This window comes from Numenius arquata, chromosome 2 (assembly GCF_964106895.1).
Source record: "Numenius arquata chromosome 2, bNumArq3.hap1.1, whole genome shotgun sequence".
NCBI classification, from domain to species: domain Eukaryota; kingdom Metazoa; phylum Chordata; class Aves; order Charadriiformes; family Scolopacidae; genus Numenius; species Numenius arquata.
Window position 1 is genome coordinate 98,327,946 of NC_133577.1, and position 17,090 is coordinate 98,345,035.

General features: G+C 43.2%; 1 protein-coding gene across 1 annotated transcript; it reads left to right on the plus strand.

Annotated features, from left to right (window-relative positions):
• The first annotated feature begins 15,341 nt into the window (after positions 1–15,341).
• AMIGO2 (adhesion molecule with Ig like domain 2) lies at positions 15,342–16,907 on the plus strand. The gene has a single exon (XM_074144287.1). The coding sequence runs from the start codon at positions 15,342–15,344 to the stop codon at positions 16,905–16,907; it is 1,566 nt and encodes a 521-aa protein (XP_074000388.1).
• The last annotated feature ends 183 nt before the right edge of the window (positions 16,908–17,090 follow it).

Consider the following 17,090-nt stretch of genomic DNA (forward strand, 5'->3'; position numbering starts at 1 on the left):
CAATGTAACTCTTTTAGACTGTTATCAATTAGATCAGCCATAAACAAGGCTATACTGGTTGCTAAGTGAAAGTACACGCTGAAATCAATTATACCATATGCACATAACCATTAATGCAGCTGACTACAGTCCTCCACACTTAAAGGCACAAATGGCAGAGGTGGTGCCCAGGATCTCCCACTTTTCCTTCTTCAGGGCCTGGGCACTCTAAATCCTATGCTCAGCTCCTCTGTTTCTAACGTGGTGCCTGAAGTAAATGAGGCTTATGCAGACAGGCTGTCTGTCTCCCCAAAGACGTCGAGTTTCAGCCAAACTTACAGAGGAGCGGAATTGTCAGACATAATGGTAAACCTACAAGCTTCATAAAAATAATCGCCCAGGTAAAGGAGAAGTAGCAAGCAAATGCTCTGACTGTGGGAAGAAGAACCGAGCAAGTGAACTCGAGCTTTTTAACTTTACTAGAGGCTCCATCTGGACAGGACACCTGGCAGACTCTCCAGTCATGAAAATTTTCAACTGGAGCTTGTAATCAAGTGCGAAACACAAATATAAATTTTTTTTTCTTGTTTCAGGATTTGGAAGAACTAATTGCTTTTTCAGGACATTGAAATGAGAACAGAAATTAACCAGGAGGCAGAGAAGCTCAGTCTCTTCCATATGGTCTTCCACAGCCCCAAACATTTCTGCTTTACTTAATGTTACTGCAGGTGGTGGCTACAGCAATGGCATGGGGAAACTTCTAATTGCAGCAATCTTTTTGCACAAGATCAAAAGATGTTTCTTTGCTTCATTTGCTGGGTACCCATTTTTTGAAACATTCTTTTCCTCCACTTTAAAATTGGTCTCAGGTTCTAGACTTGTCAAGTTTTTTTCCAGCTACATCTGAAGTTCAAAGGACAAGCTGTTTTGAAATATTTTGAGGTTATTCTGAATATGTTATTGTTTTTCTCAGTTCTCCATTTTTCAAAACCCAAGCACTCGGACACCATCAGGCATCCAGATACCACAAGTGTTTTGGGAATGAATCCTTACTAGCAGAGACCATAACCTCTACTGAGTATAGTGGTAAGGATATATATTACATTCCTGAAATTTACTCTTAATAAAAATGTATTAATTTATATACAGGCATTAACCTCTATATTGAAACAAGGATACTGTCAAGTCCACAGTTTGATCTCATAACTCTTCCCAGATCATATGCCTCAAAACATAGTCAAATAAAAAAACCCACCTCATAGTTATTTTAATGAACCTTCCCCTTCGTAGCAATAGCAGGTTTTAAAGGGGACTCTTGGGCACCCCTTAGTATGAAACTTAGCCCAGAACAGATGCTGATACTGACTTTCATCTTAGTGCAAGATACAAGTCAGACCAAGAGAGTAGGACAGGAAATTCCAGTTTCTGCAAACACAAATAAACTTCAGAGCAAACTCCGCTGCACAACATTACGATTATTTCAGTCCTGAAATCTAAGGATCGGGAAGAAGAAGAGAAAGGTTCTCTTCAAAAACTGGAGTGGGTCAGAGGCACACTCAGTGTGGGAGGCCACCCCAGCACTCCTGCAGGCACTACAAATGCGAAGGCAACACATGGTCATTATGGAGACACGTTGCTGCGTTGGACCGTGCTGGTTTACGGCTGTAACAGAAAGAATGAGCCACATACTGAACTCAACTCTGCATGTAAACTAAATTTTACCCTTATGGTAACCCTTGTGGATTTCAAGATGCATGGTTATAAATAATGGGCAACATGTCCTTTTATTTCCAGCTCATATATTGCCAAAAGAAATAAGCAGGGAAGCTGCATTCATGTCCAGGATCACAGTGGCAGTTCCTTACAGATTTTTTTTCCTTATATCCTTTGGGGTTTTTATTTTTTTCTAAAAGTGACTAATGATAATGGATGGTTGTGCTTATCCCTGTTATTAGTTGAAGCAAAGTCAGAGTAGTTTCAGCCTGGATTAATATGGATCATAAAAGCCTTTGTAAAGTAAGTGTTGTTCACCAAAGTAATACACAATTTTCTTTCTTTCCTACATAGTTTTCCTATGTTATTTGGCAACTGCTTGCTAAATGCTAGTAGTAAAATATCTGCTTTAAAAAGGACACAGGCTTGGGGGGAAGGCATCATAGTAATTGTTAGGAGCTTCAGTTTGTTGTTTTATAAAAAGTAAAAATATAACATTGCTTCACATCTCCCAAAGAGTATTTCTGGTGCCTTGCAGCCATAACGCATTATCGTGAGGACCTACAGATCTGAAACCACTTTTTGCAGGAATTTGTGGGCAGAAAGCTGTCTGTCCCTTGCCACTCTGTAACTACACCCCCCCAGAGCAACCTCAAAGCACTGCTCTACCTAGTGTCTTCATGTCAGCCTGGACGATCCTGTGGCACCATGCTCTGGGGTTCCATGTGCAGATCACAGAATGGGAGCCCACATCTGGCACCTTGAGTCAGATGAGAAGAAAGAGATGCAGAGGAAGGCTGCAGGTGGGGACTGACCTTGCAGATGGGTTTTTTGTTGGTTTGTTGGGGTTTTTTTTCCCCTTCTATACAATGCACCACCTCCTGTACTCTCTCCCACTCCATGATTTTGGGCATCAAGGACGCTCACCTGACAGATCGTGCTTAAGACTAACCATTCATGATCTGCCATATCCAAGATGTGGGGTACTGGATTGGGAGAGAAAATGTGAGGAAGATCCACGAAAAAAAGCTTAAGAGGGAGCAGGAGGTAGGAGCCAATTAAATGAGTAACACATTCACTATGAAATACCTCACAGAACTTCCTTAATCTCCTACCAATGCTGCGTATCCACAAAATGGGTTTGCACTATATCTCCTGAGAAGTATAGCCACTCCAGTGAAGAGAAGTCTATTGCTATATCCCTGAACAATTCAAGTCAAGAGGGTGAGATCGCCCACCTTTCTTTCCTTATGCCCGATATTGCAAATCTAGAGACTATTCACAAATACTTCATATATTGCCATGGGGTAGTAATCAAGTTTTAATAAAAAATCCACTTGCATATTCTCTCTTTAGTTGTTATTTTAGAGTTACTGCAGTAACTCACAACAGCCCATTATACCTCAAAATGAATCTGGTGTTCTAAAAAGCTTTCCTGCTTTTATTTTGGCTGCATGAGAGACATATGGTCTCTCAAGAAATAAGTAATGCCTGAGTGCATTCAAAATCACCTTTTGAAGTCCATCAGCAAAGTTTATTTGCATGAAGAACTGCATTCTAAAGGTTAGGTTACCTACCTGTTATCATAGAAAAGCTATCCTACTGCTTTAAAAGAGACTGCTTGAGGCCATGAGAAATTACTTCCCCAAATGTTCTTACTATTAAAGGCTAAATTCACTGAACCAATAACTTTCTGTTAATTTGTAACATTTTCTCAAGTGCTGCCTTTGGAATAGAAAATGAAAATAAATTATCCTTTGGTGCTTAACAATGCCTTCCTTGCATATAAATGTGCTCCAAAGACTTGAAGACTGCTTAACAATGTCTCTGGGTGCATTTGAGCTCTACAAACTCTAAGACTTAAGGGACCCTGAAAATCCACAAGGACAAACAAGCCACTGACACTTACCTCAGTGTTTTCTAAACTTTTAGATGTCAATGGCCAATCTAGCTCAGAATAAGAATGCATCTCAGAATGCTCATTTACTTTTCATAACACACATGAAACACACCTGTAGATGGTGAACGCCTCAGCTCAAGCTCTTTCAGTGTTTTAGAAATCCTGGACATAAACTGCATGTTCTGTAAGTTATACACAAACTGGATGACACCAGCATACAACAAGGAGACCCTTAAAGTAAATTAATATGATTAAGAGAAACAATTAAGATATATCTGCTGATCTTTTCCCCATCTTCAGTCTTATGAAATCCTTGAGATAGCAAAGATATCAGAGAGGACTGAAGTGACAGCAAACCTGCCAAACTGAACTGACATTTTGGGTACTAAAGAGGCATTTGAATGAAGAAAGGGCAAGAAGTCAGGGCTAAATCAATAAATATAAGTACTAAAAAGCTTTTTGTCCTGCAGTATAGTAATCCCTAATGAGAACCTCAACGCTAGCCAGTCTGACTCCCTTCTTCAACAGTACTTACCATCTGAGGACAGAATGGGGAAAGATGTCACTGGCAGATAGGTGATACTCCATGTCTCTTTTAACATCCCCTCCAGACCTGCAGACCTATTAAACTGAAAATAAGGAGCAATAGAATAGATTTGAGTGACAGAGAGAAAGAAAAGGCAGCTCTGAATGTCTACGGATGGGGAGCGAGGAACAACTTGCCCAGGTAGGGAATGAGCACAATCCTCCCACGCACTGGGCTAAGGAATCAGTCTCTTATTTTCTTTACCCTTAGTCTAATGAATAGTATTCGTTCCCATGTGGGAGTAAAAAAGGAGCTTTTCAGCCGAAAAAAAAAAAGAAGAAGAAAGAGGCTGAGCCCTTGGAGACTGAGCAGCCTGGTGAACAGTGTCCTGGTGGAACAGAAGAGTTGGGCTTAGGGACCAGCTTCAAACTGCTCAGAAAAGAGTTGAAAAGAGCAATGACAGTGCTCGGGTGACAGTCCTGCTCATCATCTGATGTATACCAACAACTTTAAAACTCAAACCTGCCACTGCCACCCCTGCCAGACCTGCCTTTTGTTCTTTGTCCCCTGAGGCACAGCAGGATTTGACCCTAGACTTCCCCAGACAGAACTGAGTCATGTTCTGCTTCAGGGCATGCCAGAAGCATTAGAGCTTTGACAGGACCAGGCATCTGTGCTTGTACCTCATGGATCCAGTCAGGAGCCATGGACCCAGTGTTCTCTGTTAGTTGGTCCACTAGATGTCAAAGTTGTTTGGTTTAGACTTTATTCAAAATACAGTGTCAGCTATCACTTTCTTCTATAACATGACTGGGTACTTGCAAACTGATGTTTAAGTCCTCAGTTTGCTTCCCTGCCTTCCCCCGGGGGTTCAGGGTTCATGCACTTGGGACTGCAGCCCACGTCTCCCAGTTCACTGAGGTACCCTAACCACCAGACTGGACTTACGCTGAAACAGAATTAATTCAGGACCAAGAGAGGGGAATCATAAAAAAGGAAGATGGCTCTCTAACCCTTTTTGCTGTGTGCTATCTAATGGCTATAATGTATATAACCAGACCTTAAAACGGAGACTGGAAATTCTTTTTCCTCCATGAGCATGATGTCAGAAAACTCATGCCCTTGCCAGAAGCAGAGTGTAAGAGGAGAGGTGGAGGATATTCCCTTCTTTCAGTATCCCCTTCCTAATTAGACTGTAGCCCAACAGCTACATTGCTTACTCATGGACTGCAAACTCCCTGAAGCCAATGTGAATAAGGATGCTGCTTTTGAAAAAAAAAAAAAAAAAGTCCTTTTCTGTAGTTGTGGGGGCTTTCAAGAGCACAAGAGAAATATTGTTATTAAAAGCTCTTCTCAAGCCCCATCAGTCTGGTGCTGCACAGGACATGAAAACAAGAACTGAAAAGCTTTCACTCTAATAGATAGTTTGGTACAGGGGCAGGGAAACACAGACAGGATCCCGATGGTTTTGGAAGAAGGAGACAGCTATCAGCAATTGTCTGCAATAAAAGTCTCTACTGGTGATGCCAGAAACCTTACATTTGTACAGATTATCAAGAGAAAGGTTTCACATCCTAATTAATGTACTGTCAGCCTCACACAGCTTGTGCCCATGTATGATCAACAAAGATTTTGGGTAGGTACTGTTTTCGCATCAGTACTATATGGTAGAAGAAAGCTAGTTACCGATTGCTCCCACCCAAATTAGATTTTAAAAAACAATATTCCATGTAATTTAGTATGTAACAAGTGACAAAAGCACCTTCATGTTGTGAAATAGCACAATGAATTAGATTGCATCATGCCATGAGTAAACTTGTCAACATTCAGTGGGAACAAAGAATTGCTGGGCTTACAACCAGCTGTTTCCAGACTTACAAGAATCCTGTGGTTCTGAACTCATTTCAGACCATTCGATGCATCCCTTGATCATGATTTCTCTGCAAAGTCTGCTCATTGGCAGATGGCCTCTATCCGTAAGCTGAGCAGCTCATGTAAGGATCATCACAACTCCCATCAATTTCTTGAGCATCTGGGCCCTGAGATCTCCAACATAAAAAACAAATCCCAGTCAGCATTAGCGAGAAAAATAAAATTGGAAAACAAAATTCCTATTGCCTTAAGTATTAGACACTTCACTGTGATTTGGGTCCTGTCTTCCCCAAAGTAATTACCAGCATGTCCAAATCTCATGGCTGGAATCTAAATAACTTGGCTACAAGCAGTACTGCCACTTTGCACCAACCAGTGCTCCACACTTACTAAGGTCTGAAGAAACCACAATTAAAATTGTTAGTGTTTTAAAACCAGTTTAGTTTAAGGAAAGTGAGCAAAATATTCACAAATGGACATCTACTCCATATGCTACTGCAGACAGTATTTTCATTCCATAAGTAGGTCTTTAAGAAGAATTCAGGCTCAACATTTTCAGTTTTGATAGCAGGGGAAGGAGACTAAAAAAGTTATTATCATCTTCCTCGGATTGTATTGGCCATGTGATCAACTTAAATTTCACCCAATTTTGATACATCGAGGCAACTAGAAGAGTGTAATGTTTTAGTCTAAATGAAGACAACAAGCTTCTTTAAACAAATGAATATTCCAGTGGGAGGTCTGAAACCGACCAATGTTGAATCAATAACCTGGAGATTAAAATTACTTCACTGGTGTATCATCCAAATGCACAAAAATGCAGGAATTCAAGACAAAATAAGAATGATGAAGAAAAAGCTGAAATTTTATGATGAGGTAGTACTCAAAAAGTCTTTGAAATCAATAGCAGTATCACCCACAGCTCACTGGGCTTCAATCTATACTGAATTACATCTTTAACAGATACCTTGTACCATACTAAAGAATTTTAGTTTGCCTGTAGCATGGATTTTAGGACAAGAAGGAACCCTTGAGCATTATATGTAGCCACGAACTCTCATATTAAAAGTCACTTTGCTATGTGCCCTTGGAAGAAAAGTGTGATTTATAGCAGCTTTAATACTTAAGCTCATTTGCTGAGAGTTATTCTGTAAACTGTATGTCTAAATGACAATAAATCCACAACCTCTATTATTTCCTAAACTAGCCCCTGTTCAGTTTCAGTCTCTAAATGTAGGGTACTCTAAATTACGGTGGAAATGTAATGAGAAACTTCGCTGGGGGGTCTTAAAATCAACGTGTATGAGAGGGAAGGGTGTTCTTGGGCTTTCAGTTGCAGCTTTGCCTCTTCCTGACCTGGTCGCGCTTCCCCACTTGCAGCAGCTTTCCCACCGATCCCATGGTCAAGATAAGCCGGGTACACGGCAATTAGCTTTAGATAACGCCTTGTGTCATTTGATAGACTCTTTCATTGTCATCAAAGCCCAGTTTACTACGGAGCCTCCGTGGGGTTTGATCATTTAATTAACTGGAGGACTGTTTCCCACAGCTAGCACGACGCCGTTTAAATTTATCTGCCCCTTACGAACACCCTGCGGTTCCATCTCCGCTCACGGGGAGTTTTCATGCATTTCGCGGGGACCGCATCTTCCCCGGCGCCCTCCCGAGAACCCTCAAGCCCCTGTGGCGGCTGCAGAGCCCGGGCTGCCTGCCCTCCCAGCCCGGAGCTGCCGGGTGGGCTCGGGGCTGCTTTCCTCCGGAGGGGCTGAGCCCAGCCGGGCGGGGAAGCTTTGCCCTGGCTCGGCGGAGGCAGCGGCGCGGTGAAGGCGCGGAGCGGAGCGGATCAGCGGGCACCCCCCCCCCCCCCCCCCCCCCGTGCTGGGCCGCGGCTCCCCCGGGGAGGCGAGGGGCGGAGCGGGGGCAGGCGGTGCGCTCCTCCCCCGGGGCACCGACGGCTCCGTCCCGTTGCCGCGGAAGCCCCCGGGAGCACGTCGGGGCGAAGCGGAGTCGGGTCCGGCGCTGAGCGGCGGGGGGGGACCGAGAGGGCGGAGGCAGGAGGGGATAAAAACGCCGGCGCCGCAGTGACCGGGAGTCTCCTGTCTTCCCTCCTCACCCGCCGCCGGCACCGGGCTCCGGGCCTCGGCTCCATCTCCGTGGGGCATCGGGCTTATCGCTGCTTGCGCCCGCGGGGGAGCGCAGCGGAGCCGCTACCGCCTTCTCGGCGGCCCCCAGTTTCCCCCGGAGCGGAGCATGCGGGGCCGGGGCTGGCGACGGCGGCGGGGCCGGCATCGCGCTCCCCGGACATGAAGCGGCCGCCGAGAGCTCCAGGTAAACGCTGCCCGGCGGGGTGGCGGAGCAGGCATCTCCCCGGCACCTCGGGTATGGCGGGCGGGCAGGCTCCGGAGGGGCAGGAGCCGGGGATGAGAGGGGCCGCCGGAGCCACGAGCACCCGGGAGAGACCCAGCTCCTGCCTCCGCCGCGGAGTGGAGCGGCCCTGCCCGGGGAAGGCGGTCTGAGACCCTTCGGCGAGGGGTGGGGGGGCGAGGCGAGGGGAGGCACGGTGGCTGTGGGTGCCCCCGGTCCGGTGCCGGCTTAGCCCGCCCGGCCGCCGGGCTGGCCGAAAGTTTGCCCTCCGCCAACCCCCCCCAGTAGGGATCTGTGGGGATGCAGTCCCCATCGGGAGGCTGCTAGGAGCAACCCCACCCCATTTTAGGCAGGAGGGTTTCTCTGAAGTTTAGCCCATCAAAGAAGCTATTGGAGGCGGTGAGGATCCTACGCTGGGCAACTAAACTTTCATCAGATCTGGCATTGCTTGGAGACTGGTTACTGATACTGATACTGTAACAGGCATTGCCTCTTATAATTGCATTTTTTTCTTAATTATTTGCTGATCTCCTTAGCAACTGAAGTCATTTGCAAGGTTTAAGCTAGGGTACAGCCTCATTTACAAAGTAACACAGGAAAAAAGATGCATTGCTGTTTCCCTTGTATTCTCTCAAGACGGCTAAAAGCTGCAGAGTGTTGACTTCATTGAGCTGGTACTGCCGTAGACAGACTGCTGATGATTAGTCCAACTCAGGCTCTGTAGTACGTCACCCAGTTGCTCATCTGTGTCTCAGTTTTCTTTAAGCCAAGTGAGTTATCATGGGTGCAAAAAAAAAAAAAAATCTGTCTTCAGAGAAATTTAGTCTTTATTGAGGGATGAGCCAGAGAAGGTAGTTTTAGCTGGCTAAGGTTAGTAGGACAAATTCATCTCTAATTCAGCACTACTGAGGTTGGGCCAGGTGCTGGCCAGAGAGACCACTGCATTTGCCAAACTGACCTCAGGATCGGTGTGCTGCAAAGGTGATGTAAAGCCATTTTTTTCATCACTGTTAGGTCCTGCATCACGCAGAGCTTAGCCCAGTTCAGGGATTTAGTCCAGTGTATCAAGACATCACCCAGATGTAGTTCACCAACAGTCTCTGCTGTCCAATCCATCATGTCACTAAATCTCATGGATTACGACGATTGGGTAATCCAGATCTGCTCAGTCAGAAATGCTGAGCACAGCTGTCAGGCAGATTTGATGCAGAGAGTGCCGTTCCCACTCAAGAGTGATAAAAGCACAGTACAGCCTGGAGACTGGAGTGAGGTGGCCACTAAGGGGGTATTTCCTCCGACAGCATCCCACCCACAAGCGCATAAGGAACGGAAGTTTATGCAGACCTTCCTTACAAGTGTAACATTTTAAAAGATTAATTATGTGGGATGCCACTAGTCTGTTTGTAATTAATGGCTATGTCATGTACTTAAGCAGGATTCATAAAGTTAGGATTAAAAGCATGAATAATTGTGCTTGTATAATATTGTTGTTATAAATTAATAAAACCCCATTCTAACAGTCACTTTTTCTTCTGAGTTCACGAGGAAAGCTTTGTCAAATGCCATGTCAAAAAAAAAAAAAGGGCTGTGAGGAAACATTGCTAACACCTGAGCCATAACCATTTCTTTCATGTCATGTTTTTTATACTTAACTAATAAAGCCCTGATTCATCTGATATGTTGACTGGCAAGAGGGGAGAGCAACTGTGTGGGCATTGGAAATCAATGGGAAGGTGCAAAGGTGTGTGAGTGATTTGTGGTCTGGTGAGGCCGGGGGACAGAGGAGTCAGAGGAGACAGTCACAGGGGATGTGGCACAAAGGAAAGAGCTAGGAAATGTAGAAATGGTGTGGACCTTCTGGAGGGTGGACTTAGATCTGTAATATTTCGTAGTGTTTGAGCTCTCTAGAGGCTCAGCAGTATTCCTGCAGTAGTACAGGGGGATTGTGTGCAAATATTTGCATTTTCACTCTGCAGAAGCTGCCAGCCAGACGTGGGACTATTTGCAGCACCAATGTGCAGGAAGGTGTTATTCCTGCTGTAAAGCATTTATCCATCCTGTTTGTTTAATGCTGAAAAGACTAATGGTAGCATTTGCAAGAGCACTCGGGTGACTTGTGATCTCCAGTCCAATTCGCTGCTTAAACTAAGAGATGTGCCACACAAGGATTTTTTTAGCAAAGTCTCAAATGAACTGGGAAAGATAGCTTGGTGTACAGGTTTCCCTGGAAGAAACAGTCATAATCTTGAAGGTACTTACAGGAGAAGAGAAAGCTGGTGTAGAGATTATTAAGGTAGCATTAATGGAAGAGAGAGCCCCGAGAAAATGGAAACGAGTGTTTAGGACATTAGTTTAGTTGCAGTGATAACTGATGGTGAGGATATTTATGGTTGCCCAGTATTCCCCTTTTCCATAAGCAGCTCTAGGCACTCATTACTTTTAAAAAAAAAAAAAAACAAAAACCAAAAACCAAACCAAAACAAAACAAAAAACCAAAACAAACAAAAAACCCCCAACAACCCAACAAACACATGTATTAAAAAGATCAAATCCAGGAGCCAAATCCTTAACTCCTCTCTAGGAGCTGATCTGTCAATAGAGCTGTTACTGATAACAGAGGATATTCCCTACTATATGAAGATATGTCCTGCATTTCTTCTCAAACAGTTAAGAAGCATATGCACCATTACCGCACAGATGATTCATCTCAGGGAGTACTGTGTTTTTGGCAGTGAACTTAAAATATCACATTTTAACACCACAAAGATATGATTTCTTTGAAAAAAATTCAAGTACAAAACTCCCAGCCATGCCCTTCACTTTACTATAAATCAAAAAAGCTATTTACCGAGCTCATTCAGAAATAATGGTGAAGTACTTAGCCAGAGTCTGTTGGCTCATGTTAGCGGATAGTATTTAATAGCAATAACTCTCTTGAGAAAATATGCAATATTGAAGTTTGTAAAATAGTACATTTCTAAGACCTGAAGTAGTGGTTTTGGGTTACAATATGCGACTTTTTAATATGAGGCTAATTGTAGGCTTTGTTCTTCCATGCCACCTAACATGTACACATTACTAACCTGCATAAATGTTATTTTCATAGAATCATAGAATGGTTTGGGTTGGAAGGGACCTTAAAGATCACCTTGTTCCAATTCCCCTGCCATGGGCAGGGACACCTCCCACTAGACCAAGTTGCTCAAATTTCTGAAAAATTTCAAATTTTGAAGAAGTTCAAATGATCACATAGGTTATAAATATTTATGTTGAGCGTGCTTGCCTTTACAGACCATCCTGTGTAATTTATGCAGAAATTTTGGGGAACACAGGTTAAGTGGCAAGTTGCAGCTCAACAGTCCTACTCTCCCAAAGGCAAAGAACCTGTTGGGAATGTAGGCACTACACTGTGAGCTGGACACAGCAAGGAAGGTTTCTACTTGTCAGGGTACTCTCAAAATAGCCTTGTGTGGCCCGTGGTACATTTAAGATACCTGTAATTTGAATTTGCCTCATCAGACAAGGTAAGTTATCTGAAACAGTTCTCATTGGGAAACTTCAATGAGCTTTGGAAATTCACAACCCAGTTTTCAGCCCTTGCAGAGTGTTTTTGCACCTTAGAACTCAAAGGTATTATGCTGATTTACACCAGTCGCTGATCTGACCTTGGGATTTGGTTGCAGACTATCTCAGAGTACCTGGTGAGATAATTCTAGGTATGGACAGAAACAAATGTGCAAGGTCATTTAGGCTATTTAAACCTGGTAACCTTTCCAAAACCGAGCATTGACCTAGCATGTCCCATTTGGAGTATCTCCAGGATCACAGTTATATTCAGCATAGGAGCTGATTTTTGGAAGTGCCATTAATCTTTTTGCAAGTGCAGTTACGTTAAAAATCAGACTTCGTAGGTTACAAACCCAGACATTCAAATATTAGTGGGAAAGGCAACCTGTGCAACAGTGGTTTGTCTCCCACTGTGTGGATGCTTTATAATTCACTTGTCACACACACGGTATACAGTTTTCAGATATCTCACTTCATGCAATATACTAACTAAACAAGCAGCTATTAAACTCTTTTTTTCATCTGTCAGTGTTTCTCCACTGTGCCTTATGTACTGCATGCCATACAAATCCACACTGAGGTACAGAATTACTTCCTCGCAGTCATTTCTATAATGCTTTCATAGGTCTCGCCCTGTAGAAGAATTTCTATCTGTTAATTGTTGCCATAAAAGGTTAGCTAGTTAGCTAGCAAAACCAACTAAGTTAGGTGCTTAGGACTAGTTAAAAAAATAATTCCTCTGGGTTCCTAACCTCCCACTGGAAACCCCATGCAGTTAGATTCTTCAGTAGGATCTAAAAGACTAGAAAACATTATGAATCTTGACACTAAGCTTTTATTCTAATCAATTAATTTGTTTTTACAATATTCTTATAGTTGGTATCATGTTGCTATATCCCTTTTATAGACAGGGAAGCAAGGAGAAGCCTTTATAGTCATAAGTGCCAGCTAGACTCATAGCATTTTGACTCTCATCTCAGCACTTCTTGAGATCAGTCCCTCCCAAACCTAATACACAGAGGTTCCTTATTTTCTAACTCTCAAGGTGGTGACTGTAATATGTTCTTTGTTTTCTAACAGTCACTAGTTCATATAATTTGCCTGACCTCACAAGAACTCTGTGGCAGAGGCTAGGATATGCTCTGCTTCTCAGGTATAGGCATTTACTTAGCTCTTGATGTAATCACCCTTTCTTTTTCCTGTCCTTCCTCAGATCCCATGCATAGTGAGAGGAAAGGTTCTGGAGAAAAAATTAAGCAGTCGTGTAACTAAGGACTGTATATAAAATCTTAAATGGCACAGAAAACCCTAATTCTGACACTTTAATTTTTGAGCAATTGACTTGGCAGTCTTGCCATTCTCTTAATATAGTTTTTTTGGAATGTGAACATTTAAAGCCAATTTATATATAAATTCTTGTGAAAGGTGAATTCTCCCATCCTGCTGCCTTCATATTTCTTCTTTTAATGGGTCATTAGAAGGTTCAGCTCTTTAGATTCATAGCACATCCTCTACCACTTGACTTAAGCGTAGAAGATCTGTCAGCAGAAGACAGCAGCCTGCCAGATTGGCAGAGGGTTAGAGATGAGGGGAATAAGGACCTGAGGAGGACTGGAAATTAGTGCAGTTCACATATATCAATTAATTACGTAGATAATCTTAGATTCATAAGTAGCAGATGCAAATTCTCCAGAGAAGTGTGTTCTAAGGTTCACGTCCTGAAACTCTTGCCTCTCTTCTGCTTAACCCTCTTGTTCTTTACACCATCCCCATCTGCTTTTTCAGTCTTAAATGCCTTGGCTGACTTCTGCACCCTCACTGCCTCCAAACTCCTCCTCAGTTGCTTCATTAGTAATGATGATGACGCTCCATTAGCATCCTCCTTCCCTGGTTTTGCCCTTCCCTCCCTTCACATCTTTTATTGTCATTTTACCTCTCTCCCCTTCTTTGGCTGCTCTGTGCCCTGCTATCCTCCACCCTTTAGGTCTTGATTTTAATGTTGTTGTACTCAAGACTCATCCTTTCTTCATCCATCTTGCCTCATCAGAGAATACGACTTCTCCTTTAACTCTGCTTCTTTCCCTTTGAGGTCACTGCTCTCTCCTCCTCCCTGCTGCCCACAGGCAGTGTCCCAGCTCCTGGGCATAGCCACCATCAACAGCACACAGCAGACATTGTGGGGTTTGTCGCCCTCAGATGCTGTACCAACGGGTGGGTGAGCTTGGAGGAATGAGTATGAGGTTAATATGTGGGAGCTGAATGCCATGTTTGAGCTGTGAAGGGGTGGGGATGATCAATGCATAAGGATTCACCTGGGAATTTACTGACAAACTCTCAGCAGGTATCCAGGGAGAGCAAGAGTGAACAGAAATCTTCATTACCCTGCTATGTATGTGTACATTTTGTTAGAAGAAGGCAAAAAGCATATCCCTTGGCACAAATCACTACCCTGCCAAATGTTATGTCTCTGCTTCAAACCATAGTGACACTAAAATATTCTCAGAAAAGAGAATATTTGGTTGGGTTTGTTCTTACTATTTAAGTATGAGCAAAATATTTTTTTCCTTTACTAAGTTTTGAGAAATATCTGACTCATTCTTACTGAAAGTTCCTAAAACTTGCACCTGAGCTAGGTACCAGGCATAGAAAATTTTCTCCTCAACAGTTATTTTGGCAAAGGTAGAAGTAGTAGAATACAAAATATTCCAATTGGACATCTTGAATAACTTTAAAAATAGGCTGTTGCTACCTGAACTATCAGTTACTGAATTAAAAAAAGGGGGAAAAAAAAAAAAGAAATAAATTCGTATGACATTTAAAGCTAAGTACTCTGAGAAAATTCTTTTCTTGAAAATGTGTGACATTTTCTGATTGGGAAGAAACACATGTTGAAACTGCTCCCCACTAGACAAGAAAATAGCATTTTTGGATGAGCATTTTTCTTTCCTGTACCAGGAGTTTTCTATTTGGGTTGGTTCGGAAACAGGTAGGGGATGCCATAGCCCAGTCACGTCCTGCAGAGGATTTTTTTTTTTCATTTTTTTGATTCTTTTTTTTTATGAACTGTCAAAAGTTGCACTCCTTAGTCCAAGACTGAAGAACAGTTGGATTGGGTTTGAAGACAAAAAGTATCATATCTGTAGTGCGAATATTCACACATGGGTGCAGAATTTCATGTTAACAATGTTAAGCTTACATCACCTAAGAACAACTAGATTTTATAATTAACCATATGAAACATTAAGGATTAATTCCCAGCATTTTTTCAAAAGGCATGTTTAAGAAACCAGGCAGGGTATGAATCGTAAATGTTAACGTGCTGTACCTCTGTATCCCTCTTTTGACAGCAATTAGTGCAAAGCTAACGGCACATATAATCTGCAGCAAGGAGCACGGGGAGACAGCTAAGAGACAGTGACAATGTCTTTAAACTGGCGGGCGATTCCTACTCGACTTGGAGTTTTTAAAGTGAACTGCAAAGGGCTGGCATGCCTCTTGGTCTTCACAGTGAGCGTTTGTGGCAGTGCCCCAGGGATGTGTCCAACAGCCTGCATCTGTGCCAGTGATATCGTGAGCTGCACCAATAAGAACCTCTCTCGGGTGCCAGGAAATCTGTATAAAAGTATGAAAAGGCTGGATCTGAGTTATAACAGAATTGGGTTTTTGGAGCCTGAATGGGTCCCAGTGCTGTTTGAGAAACTGAACACTTTAATAATCAATCATAATAGCATTAGCAGCATTATCACTGGAAGCTTTTCCACAACCCCAAATCTGAAGTATCTAGACTTGTCCTCCAACAGCCTGAAGACACTGGGTGGCCCTGTGTTTCAGGAGCTAAAGACACTGGAGGTTCTCCTGCTGTACAACAATCAGATAACACAGATAGAGTCTTCAGCCTTCGGAGGATTGTACAAATTGCAGAAACTGTACTTAAGCTATAACTTCCTCTCGCATTTCCCACTGGACTTGTACACTGGAAAACATAAACTGACAGATCTTGTGCTGCTGGACATTTCCTTTAACCACATCCAGTCAATGCCTATTCAGCGCCTGAGTTCAGTGCCGGCCAAACATCTTAGTGGAATTTATCTTCATGGCAACCCATTTTATTGTGACTGTGTGCTGTACTCCATGCTAATCTTCTGGTATCAAAGGCACTTTGGCTCGGTGGTGGACTTCAAAAACGAGTACACCTGCTTGTTGCGATCAGACCCAAGAGGTTACAATAAACTGCCTTTACTGCACGACAACTTTCTGAATTGCTCCGAAAGCACTGTCAACAGCTCTTTCCAAGCCTTTGGGTTTATTCACGATGCCCAGGTTGGTGACAGGCTGATTGTACACTGTGACAGCAGAATCAGCGATGCAGGCACGCACTTTGTTTGGGTTAGCCCGGACAACAGATTGCTGGAGCCAGACAGGGAGACCGACAACTTTAAGGTGTTTCATAATGGCAGCCTGGAGATAACAGATGCCCAGCTGGAGGACTCAGGGCTGTATTCCTGCATCGCAATAAATAAGAAAAGACTATTGAATGAAACCATAGAGGTTAGAATAAATGTTAGCAATTTCACAGTGAACAGGTCCCACGCTCATGAAGCATTTAATACAGCTTTTACCACCCTTGCTGCCTGTGTAGCCAGTATTGTTTTAGTACTGCTGTATCTCTATCTGACCCCCTGTCCGTGCCAATGTAAGGCAAAAAGGAGGAAGAGGAAGCTGAACCAAAGCAGTGCCCATTCATCCATACTGAATTCCACACCACCGCAAGAGCTGCCAGCCGACGAGAAGAAGGCTAGCACAGGTAAACGGGTGGTTTTCCTGGAACCTGTGCATGAACCAAAACATGGTCAGAATGGGAAAGTAAAACTGTTCCCTAATGACAATATCATTGCTGAGAGTATCTTGAAAACTACTCGAACAAAATCTGACTCCGATTCTGTCAACTCCGTGTTCTCAGATACGCCTTTCATGCCATCAACTTAGTTTGCTGCCTGTGTTTGTATTGTGCAGTTACGTTTCTGATTACCTCCTTTGCTTGTAGCAGCCATCAGGAAATATAAATAAAAAGAGAGAAAATGTTTTAAAAAAAGCTATCTATTGTCAGTCCTTGAACTGTGTCTCCTTTCTCTGTGAGTGCAGGCCCGTGCGACAGTGATACCTCGTTGG